This window comes from Amborella trichopoda, chromosome 11 (genome assembly GCF_054954075.1).
Source record: "Amborella trichopoda isolate Santa Cruz 75 chromosome 11, AtrichopodaSantaCruz75HAP2 v2.0, whole genome shotgun sequence".
NCBI lineage: Eukaryota > Viridiplantae > Streptophyta > Magnoliopsida > Amborellales > Amborellaceae > Amborella > Amborella trichopoda.
The window spans coordinates 28,004,681-28,015,661 of record NC_142346.1 but is presented as its reverse complement, the minus strand read 5'-3'; the positions used below and the strand labels follow the sequence as shown (position 1 = coordinate 28,015,661).

The window sequence follows — 10,981 nt, the reverse complement described above, 5'->3', positions numbered from 1 at the left end:
GTTTCAAGATCTATTCAAATTTCAAGTCACATGATCGTGCACTAAAAACACGATCCATGACTCGAAGTTGGTATCAACTCGATTGCCATGTCGAGCCCTACAAGAAAATAATCATCTTTCGATCAACCAGGCATCAGAACGACCCCGAATCATCCATGAAAAATCATGCACCTTCTAAGGCAACACGAGGACTGATTTGGAATTCCACATATTGTTAGGAAGGGGCAAATATGTCATTTTTTACCTTATTTTCGAATATCTTTTAATTCAATTTAATCTTAATTTTCAGCAATTAGGGTTACTTTTGATCATCCACCCATGTTTGGGGTGAATTTGATATATACCACGTACCATCATTCTACGCAAAAAGGAGAGAATACACACACAAAACACACAAAAGAGAGTTTTTACTGAATAAATTTTCTCCTTCTTCTCATTGTTGGGTCACATTTGGAGATACAGTAAGGTGATAGAAACTTTTGGACCAGTACCCTTAGGCTCAAGGTAAATCTTCTCTCTCTTCTTTTTCTTTTTTCTCTCTCTTCTTCTCATTCTTCTTCATCTTTTCCGTCTGAGCTCCTCTCAGCAGCCATGCATGGCAGTGGCGGTGTCGTGCATGCCTCTCTGGTGGCCTCACAGGTCGCGCATGACGATGGCAATGCCATGCGCGAGCTCCGCTCTCCTTCTGTTCTACCCCATAACGAGGCCTGCAGACGTCACTGCTCATCGCCGTCCGCAGACGTATCCTCGATGTCTCAGTGAGGAACGCGGGTAGCAACGCCTATTGCCATCCGCGAGGGCTTCACCCTGTAGCGTGACTATTGCAGGCGGCGATGTCCATCGCCATCCGCAAAAGGTCGCGACAATACCCATCACCGTGTGCAGGCTCCTTCCGCGCCTCTCTGCACCTAGCGCCGCATGTTTCATGAGAGGTAATTGCCGTGTGACTCATGAGAAGCTATCGTTATGTGCCACGTCAGGAGCTATTGCCGTTCGCAGGGGATGTGTTGCCTCCTTGTGTTACCAAAGGTGATGCTTATTGTCGTCGGTGGGCTTCTCTCGTGTTCCACGTCTAGCGCCGTGTGGTTCATGGGAAGCTATCGTCGTAAGCCTCACCAGAAGCCATCGCTGTCCGCAAGGGACGCGATGTCTTCTCATGATGCCAACGTCGATGCCCATTGCCGTCTGGATTCTTCTCCCCTCTGCCGTCTCACTCTCTTTCTCTTTATCCCCTTTTTCTTCTCTTCACTCATTTCTCTTCTCACTTGATTGAGGGTAGACTTAGTCTAGCACTGCTAAATCGGCCATGGTTTCGAGTAGTATTGCCGTCCTGGTCCTGAGAACCATGCCCATCTTGCTACCACTCCGAGTCGGCAATTTTCCACTCGTCGTGCTAGTCTCACCCCTTCATCAAGTTCTATTCTCTTTTCTATCTTTAATTGAGCCTTTTACTTCATCACTTTCTCATATGAATGTACAATGCCCACAAACATGGGTGGGTCTCTTTGACCCACTTGTCTTGCAAATTAACTATAGAAGTGTTGTGTAGAAAACACGAGGATTGTAGGTCAAGGGAGACGATTCCGAACCAGCTAAAGCAGTTGGGGGGCTTTCTTTGTGGTCTCAGAGGGTGCCCACGCAAGCCAGCCTGAGTAAGTCCCGAACCCACCTTAAATTCCTCTCTCATCGGTTGGAATACCTGCCCTTGCTCTTGAGCAAAGTTCCGAGAGAGCGATCTCAAATCCCGAGTTCACTAGAAACCCGAGATACGTGCTGCCAGATTATCTAGATCCAGAAGGCCAGATCGAGGCACCTAACCAGCTTGGCGACTCCACTGGGGACTTACTACCCCTTAGTCGATTCGCTTTTGTTTGACTAGTATCCTCTTTTACTTTCCGCATTAATTTCTATAGCATCTGGGTTGTTAAACCCTTTCATTGGAGTCAGGGACTTCCTTGTCCCTGCACTCGTGAATGTCACAGGGAAGCGAACTGCTCAAGCTTCCTTCCTACTCTCCTTCTTAGTTGGGGCTCACGATTCGACGCTCAGGTTCTTTCCTGGGTTGGTGTGAGAGGGGACTTAAAGGTCCCTAACTCCCTGCTTCCTTGCCCTGGTGGACCCTCCACTAAGGGCCCTTGCATCGGTGGCACATCTGCCACTGCACACAGCATGCACCAGCAAGGCCTTGACTGGTCATATTGCAGAGGTACGCCAAAAGGCTGCCCCAACCCCTTTTGCAAAACGCAAGCAAGTTGCCATCGCTTCTGAGGTTCGCCGTAAGGCAACCCCCCAAGCTCTCTCACCACTCCGAACCTATATACCTAGAGGCTCGACACACCAAGGCAGAGACCCTATGGCCTCCACCCCTGGCACACACCCAAGGGCTTGTGGTTCGTTCACTTGAGGCACACCTCGGGGCAACCTTCACATTGCGAGCTCGCATCCCGGGCTAGGCCTTCTCGGGCCGAACCCTACACGTGTCATACACTTGCATCCCATAGCTTGGGGCAACGCTAGCTCTATGCCACCTCGAGCACATGAGGGTCGACCGCTCCGTCCTCCCTCCCAGCACACATATCTTCCCCCTGTGAGAGATAAGTTCCCGCCTCGTCCCTCACAGACACAAGCTCGTGGGTCTCGGCCTCCTCAGGTTGAAACCCATTGACCGAGCCCGGGCTGACTCCTAAGTCTAACCCTAAAGGTGTACACACATCAATCTTGCAGGTTCCTCCCTAATCCCAACTCAGGTAGAGCCATGGACCAGCTCCTTCCTCTGTCGCTCTTCTAATGTCAGGCCAGCACCTCGAGCCCTGGTACTCAAAGGTTTTCCCTAAGAGAACCATCTTGAGCTAGCCGCAGGTCAGCCGTGCACCCGGGCCCCACAATGGAATTCGGGGCAATGACCTGATGTCAAACAGAGTCCTCCAGCCTCTAAGGTGGAAACCCAGGTTACCTTCTATATTTGGACCTCACTCTCTGCTCCAGCTCATAGACACCACCCTGACATTTTCAAAGAAAGCGAGGCAGTCCATGTCTCAAGCTCGGTTTTGGATCAAAGTCCACATCTTCCTCAGGATTAAGCAAAAGAGGGGTCTGCAGATCCTCACCAAAGAAGCTTCTAAGGCAGTTGGGATCACCACCCTTGAGGACTTCCTACTTTGTAATCCCTTTTTTCCTCTCCAAACTCCAGAACTTGAGCAGGTCCAAGAATATTGCTCGTTCAACATTACCCAGAAGTCACGGTCCCAATACCAAGAACCGGTCCTCAAGAGCTCGGCATACAAGGCTCGAGTCCAGTCGGGGCAAGCTGAACCCCTACAGATTGACTTGCCATACACGACGCGCCAACCTCGACAGTCCACTGCGCCACCTGGATCTGACCTTCCAGAGGAAGCAGTCAGTGTCATGGTGATCAATGTATCGGACGACGCTTAGGAGGAGCTAATGAACCGATTGAGGTAATGATGCAGTCCCTCCTTGAAAAGATGGAACGCCTAGAAGCCTCCAGGTCCCCTTCCTCTCACCACGAGACCCACTCCCTGTTCGGCGAGGACACAGTTCCCAAGCAACTCCCCCACCGGTCTCCCAAGACGGCTCTACCTCTCGTGGGGTCTCCCAAACCGACATAGATGCCATGGTGGCCCACAGTCTCAAGAACATGGTCCTAGGCATGCAGGAAGCTACGCTCTACCAGAAGCCGTACCCTTCGTACATTGACCAGGTGCCGTTTCCCCCAAACTACCAAAAAGGGAAACTCCCCCTGTTCAATGGTACTACGTCCCCTCACCAGCATACTGCCCACTTCCAAGCAGCCTGTAGGGAGACGGCGACTGACAGGCGACTCCTCCTACAAGAGATTACCCCTATGCACCATAGAGCCATGGTTGCATCATGGTCTATAGGACAATGATTTTTTTATCTTTAGGGGAGAACCTGAAATCCATAAACTGCGATTGTTTCCCCTAGTCTATTGGCTGACTTTGGTGGTCTAATCATGAGCCTCAGCAGTAGATTGTGCGTCATGGGAATTGTTCAGTCAGTTTGAGAAATCTAGGTGGATCGTGGTCTGTAGTAGAAGGTGGAGTGCTGCCATATATTAATCAGTTCCTAGATCTAACAGATCTAATTCCCATCAAAATTAATTAATTTTAATTTATTTTATGTCATATGATTTTTAGAATATTTATTTGAATTTTTGTGACTCTTCTGATATTTTGTTTTGCTATTTGAATTTATAAATTAAGATAAATTAATTTTTCATTGTTTTAAATAAAATATAAAATTCTAAATACAAAATGAAATATTTTTTAAAATTATATGGGGACGCTCCATAAATATGGGGACCCCATTTAGAACATGTGGGAATGGGTGGGGGCCATGTGTGGCCACCAAATGGTGGCACGCTCCACCCATAGGGACTAACTTGTTCTCCAAGATTTGGTGATAGTTATCTCCTTGTTTATTGGCTTATCTTTTGGGTATAGTCAACTTACATGATAAGGTTGAATATTTGAAATATTTAGTAAATTTTTGAATCAAGATTGCTCGATCCAAGAAATAAGGTAGAAAGTAAGATATATATTTTCTTTATTTAAAGATTTTAGTGGAATAGATATAAGAAATAGAGGATAAAACTCTAGCACATCTTTTTGAATCGTGATGGTGGATAAAAGAGATAGATGACTAAAATCACTCACCCCACAAATCTCCTCATATCGACGTCCAAGATTTGTCCGTACCAATTGAGGCAAACCCCAAGGCACAAAAAATATATAAAAAGAGACTCTCTCACTTCATAAAATCTATACAACTATTTTCTCTTCTCTCTCTAAGGGTTTATCTCTCTCTCTTAAAGATTTCTCTATAGGTAGCACACCCCACTTAGGGATTCAATATATCTCCCAAGTTTTTTCAAAGGGGGCATGTCCAAGTAATCTCTCTCTCTCTCTCTCTCTCTCTCTCTCTCTTGTTTCTAAGTAGCACACCCAAGCTAATGTTAGTTTGTGGTGGTTTAATTTTTGGGTAGCAAAAAGGAGAATCCCCTTGCTTGTAGATCCCTCCCTCTCTTATCTTGCCAAAGATCAAGCCAAAAGGGCTTGAGCAAGACTAAAGTATTGAGGCGTTAGGTAGTTGGCTCTAGATTGGAATCCATGACTCCAAAGATCAAGCCAAATGGGCTCGAACAAGACTAAGGCATTGAGGCCTTAGGTAGTTGATTTTAGATTGAGATCCATATGTCATTAAGTGGATTTTACCATATGTAGGAGAATCAAGAGACCAATCATAGGTCTCGAGTGCCATCGGAAGGAGTAGACTCGGTTTGGGGTGTACTAAGCCTGATTGAGGTAATCTATGAAAATTTTACTTCTTTATGGTTTGATATTCTCTTCCCATAAAGCAATGAGCTAAAGTTTTGATTTAAGGAATTGTATTCAATAGTGGCAGCAACTGAGAACCATGTTTCTTTTCTTTTATTTATTTGTTTCAAGAGTTATTTGTTTACAATTGGACTTTGTACGTGATCTTGCCGGTTTAAGAATAAGAAAAATAAGAAAAGTTTTAATTTGTATACACTGTGCTTGATCATATAGTGCAACTTTCACTATTTAAATTTTGGGTGAGTTTGTATAATACACCAACTTTAGACAATCAAAGCAAGGCGCAATTCAGAACAATGCCAAGAGATGCAGTTTCGTTGTAAAAAATGCTTGATATGGCATAAAAGTCTATTGTCACCCCAATTATAGAATCTTATTTTTATTTTTTTTCTTCAAACAATATGAATAAAAAATTTGGTACATGCTATCATCTCAATGCGGTGCACCCAAAAAAAAAATTAAAAATAATTGGTTGATAAAATATAATGACCAAAATACACCTTGAATCTTTCCTGGGTATTTTTATCATTTTATTTTAATGATAATATTTTTTTTATATTTTTTATAGGTGCAACTTTAAGAGAGGAGTAGACTCCCAAAATTTGGTGTCAAAATAATTTGTAAAAAATATTAAAAATAAAATAGTATAGAGACATGACAATGTGATTAGGGCCATCTTAGCCGTCCATTTATAATAGAAGATTGAATAGGGAGAAGCATATTACTTTTATGTATTAGGGGAAGCATAGAAAGCTTGCACTTTTATGCAAATTAAAATTTCTCTAACTCTCTCTAAACCTTCCAAATAGGCTTCTATACCCTCTAAACCTGCTTAATTAGGTTAAAATTTCCTAATTAGGCTAGAGGCACCCTTGAGCATATCATAACTAGGGGTGTTAATAGACTGGGTCGAGTCTTGAGTGTCTGGACTAGGCATGTTTTCATCCCTCTAACGGGCCTATATCAGGCTCTGAGCCGGGCCGGTCTAGTATGGACAAGAAAGGTTATCCGGCCGGGCCGGTCTAGTATGGACAAGAAAGGTTATCCGGCAGGGCCGAGCTTTAGACAGACCGACCCGAAAATGTCTGATTTCCCAACAAGCCGGTTGATCTGGTAAGCCGAACATGTTTTGGCCCAGCCCAGCCCATTTAGCATGCCTTTTTATTTTTTTATTATCTTTTTTAATCTTCACTCTTCAAATTTTATTGTTTATAGTAAGAAAAAATAAATACATGCTAAAATATTTTTTAAAAAATTTAAAACTCATTCTTTCTCTCTAGAAACCCAATCTCTCTTTTCTCTAAACAAAACTCATTCTATCTCTAGAAATCCAATCTCTTTCTTTCTCTCTCTAAAAAATCATTCTCTATAAAAACCCAATCTCTTTCTTTCTCTCTCTAAAAAATCATTCTCTCTATCAATCTCTCTCTTTCTCTAAAAACTCAATCTCTATCTCTAAAACCCATTCTCTCTCTAAAACCCAATATCTATTTCTCTCTCTAAAAACCCAATATCTCTCTCTAGAAACCCAGTATCTCTCTCTCTCTAAAACCCAATCTCTTTCCATCTCTAAAAACTCATTCTCCTTATCTAGAAATCCAATCTAGAAATCCGTTCACAAATTCATTCCCCAAATCCAATCTTTGAAGCAAATCCTTTGAAATTTCCCTTGTTTTGTGGAAGCTACGATTTTCTTTTTTGTTAATTTGTTTTTGGGCTTTTGGCTTTGTATTGGACTCAAAGTACACTTATGCACCCGAGTAACTAGCCTTGAGTTACCGTGGGCAGGAAAAATGGGTAATTCCATGTTAGATAGAGGGAGAGAGGTGCCTGGTAAGTCCGTTAAAAGTGTAACGCTAAATTACAAAGTACAATATTCATGCGTCTTAAATTCTTAATTGTTTTGATTTCTCAGTGCCTCTTTTGGTAGTGCGCCACATGGTATAACCACAAAATCCAGCTCCAATTGCAAATTTTAGAAACTTTTACTGAACATAACCATAATGGCTTCCACCATCCACGTTAGGATTTCATATTCTCCATTTTTCATATTCATTCCAGATACAAATTTCTTTCGATTTTAGAAATCTAGCATCGATCTCAGAGGCAATTCTTAGTTGGTCTTATTGTGCTTAAGTGATAGGAAAGAAGAATAAGAAGCAGAGGAGGAGGAGGATGATGGGCTATGGTGCAAGAATGCTCTGCACCAGAACCACAATGTTCTCTGCTATCCTGTGCGTTCTGGCTTCTGCATTTTCCCAATCTGTTACGGGTTTAGCATCAGCTTCCCTGCTCCAGCGATCATTGCAAAACCAGCCAAGGACTTAAATAGTACATGTAAGTCAGCCAGAGATGGGCTTAACTGGCTCACCATCAGACAGAGACAGATGGTACAAATCCTTCTTACCGGATACCGTCACTGCAAGTGAATCTGATTCCAGAATGCTGTATGCGTCTAGCGAGGTGATCGATGGCTTTGCTGCAATACTCACCCCTACGAAAGTAGAATCGATGATGACCAAAGAAGGCTTCCTGCATGCCTACCCAGATGAACTTCTAGCCTTACAAACCACACATTCCCCTCGATTCCTGGGGCTTAGCCCAAAGCATGGGATTTGGCCTAATACTCGGTTTGGAAAAGGAACCATCATTGGTGTTTTAGACACTGGTATATGGCCGGAGCACCCATCTCTGAATGACATTGGGATGTCACAACCGCCCAAGAAGTGGAAGGGGTGGTGCGTGGATGCCGGCCCTGACTTCAACTCATCTCACTGCAATAAGAAGCTAATAGGTGCCCAAGTATTCACCAAGGGTGCCCTTGCTGCAAAAGCTAATGTCTCTGATTCACCCCGTGATGATGAAGGACATGGCACGCACACTGCCACGACTGCTGCGGGACAATTTTGTTCCTGGGGTGGAGTTGTTCAACAGCATCAGGGGCACGGCGTCAGGCACAGCCCTCCTTGCGCACCTTGCAATCTACAAGGTGTGCTATAATAATATGGCCTGTTATGCATCCGATATCTTGGCCTGTTTCGACAAAGCAATTTTGGATGGGGTGGATGTCTTATCCATCTCCATAGGACTTGATATGACCTAGAACTTCACTGGTGACATCATTGCCATTGGAGCGTTTGAAGCTGTGCAGAAAGGCATCCTTGTGAGTTGTGCGGCAACGAATGATGGACCTGATGAGGGTACTGTACGGAGTACAGCACCTTGGGTCCTAACAGTTGGTGCCAGCACGATGGACGGCGAACTCTGGGCAGACACAAAGCTTGGTAATGGGCAAATCTTTACTGGCCAGTCTCTCTTTCAACCAAAAGATTTCAAGCCCACACTATTCCCTTTGGTGCATCTCTTCTCTGACCCGAAATGCAATGGCAACCTAAGTACAACAGCCCTCTCTGGTAAAGTGCTACTGTGTGAGGACGGTTGTGGAATGGTATTGGAAACCTACTTCTCATTCCTAAAAGGTGGGGGTGCGGCCATGATAATTACAAATCCTGAAGATGATCCATTTCAAACACTCCTCGCGGCAGATATATTGCCTGTATCTAATGTGAATTTCTATGATGGTAATAAGATAAGGGCCTACTTAAACTCCACCAAGAATCCAAAGGCAGGGGTTGTGTTCATGGGATCAGTCTTTGAGAAAACAGCAGCTCCTATGGTGTCTGTGTTCACCTCAAGAGGGCCAAACATAGTAAGCCCAGGCATTCTAAAGTCGGACATTATAGGGCCGGGTGTGAACATTGTAGCAGGCTGGCCATCAAACTTAAGCCCAACTGGAATCGAAGATCCAAGGAGAGTTGTTTTCAACGTGAAGATTGGAACTTCAATGTCAACCCCCCATCTCAGCAGCATAGGGGCTCTACTAAAGGCTGCCCATCCGGATTGGACCCCAGCAGCCAAAAAATCGGCCTTGATGACTACAGCTGACATTCTAGACAATAAGGGGAAGCCCATAAAAGAGCATGACATGATCTGGCCAATGTCTTTGCCTTGGGTGCAGGTCATGTAAACCCTAACAAGGCCATCGATCCTGGCCTCATCTACGACATTGAGGCTGATGACTATATACTTATTTATGTCGTTTGCAGTACACATGAGCATAAATACAAATCATTACGAGACAGAGGATTCATTGTTCAAATAAAACCATAATTACTGAAGGGGATCTCAACTATCCATCTTTCTCTGTTGTCTTCTCTCCTTCTGGGCCTTCTTCCTTTACCTTTAAGAGGACAGGAACAAATGTTGGAGACGTAGAGTCTTTTTATGTGGTGGAGGTGGTCGAACCAGTTGGTGTAAGTGTGGAGGTGAAGCCTACTAAACTTTCTTTTACTAAGGCTAATGAGAAGCAGGAATATACAGTGACTTTCTTGCTTAAAGAAAATGGACCTTCGTCCCACTCTCAAGGTCACATAATCTGGCATTCAGGCTCGAAGTACCATGTGAGGAGCCCCATCCCCATTGTTCTGTCCAAAGATTTAAATTTGTGAGACAAAAGGTTATGATATGGCTTGGACCAAAGCTTCTTTCTACTTTGTGTTACTGTTGCAATGTTTTACTAATAATCTTTTTCTGGATTCCTCAGTGGACGGTGGTGGAGAGGAGTATCTTACCTGTGTAGGAATAGAACTTGTTGCGGCTCAATTAGCCTGAAGACCATTCCTAATATATTTTACTAATAACCTAGAATAAATATATTTATAAAGACTTGATCAGCCGATTAGAAGTGGCTCGTCCATTGAACAAGGAGTTCAATTCGTTTTTTTTTTTTTTTTTTGTGATTGTGTTGATCCCAAATTTTCAGTTGAAAAGGTTGAACTGGAAAATTCAGCCCTATTTTAACAACAATACAAGAACATGCAAAGTTCTTTCCCATGAACATAAGAAGTCAAAAACAAAAAAGAAAAATAGTAGGAACACGTGAGTAGTATGACAATCTCTAGTCACTAAAAAAAACAAAGGAATCTCTTGATATCATTTAAAGAAAAGTATACAAAGAGTCCATTAAATACATGGAGACCCCAAGAACTTTTGTTTGTCAAATTGTAAGTAGGGTGGTTGTGAGAGTGTCGCACACTCTAAAATTTGATGCCTAATGACTAGTAGCAATTATACCCTCTTTGTAATAAAAATAAATAGTTTCACAGTATGCATTCCCTTCATTTAATGCAATATTCAGATATGAGGATACCTCTCTTTATTCGAGATAGTACAATATTCATGGACTTCGACATGGACATTTTGTAGGTCTCTCATGGGCTTGGGCTAGGCTACTTCAACGGACATTTCTATGTCCTCATGGGCTCGGGCTTGATTTCTTAAAAGTTGAAATAATTTAGTACGGTATTTTCAAGGACTTTGATAGAGAAATGTTATACTTCTCTGTTTGGGCCTGGGGATGATACAAGATATTAATATGATATTTCGGGGCTTTGAACACGGCGTGTTATATGAGTTGCATAGGCATGGGCTTTGTTAAAAAAAAAATTAGTGTGATATTTTGATGGACCTGGGCCTAGCGGTTTCGGGAGTTTCAGGCCAGCCTAGACATTTGTTTTAGCTGGCCCATATTCATCCCTAACCTG

General features: G+C 43.3%; 1 protein-coding gene across 1 annotated transcript; it reads left to right on the top strand.

The window, feature by feature from the left end:
- The first annotated feature begins 7,730 nt into the window (after window positions 1-7,730).
- On the top strand, window positions 7,731-9,973 carry LOC105421013 (subtilisin-like protease 4). Its single transcript, XM_088850618.1, has 2 exons — window positions 7,731-8,327; window positions 8,482-9,973. The coding sequence occupies exons 1-2, from the start codon at window positions 7,731-7,733 to the stop codon at window positions 9,403-9,405; spliced, it is 1,521 nt and encodes a 506-aa protein (XP_088706744.1). The 3' UTR covers window positions 9,406-9,973.
- Window positions 9,974-10,981: the final 1,008 nt, after the last annotated feature.

Coding starts and splice junctions, on each gene's coding strand:
- LOC105421013 (XM_088850618.1), top strand. CDS start 7,731: ATGGGCTTAACTGGCTCACCATCAGACAGAGACAGATGGTACAAATCC. Junction 8,328..8,481: donor AACAGCATCAGGGGCACGGC/GTCAGGCACAGC, acceptor GATATGACCTAG/AACTTCACTGGTGACATCAT.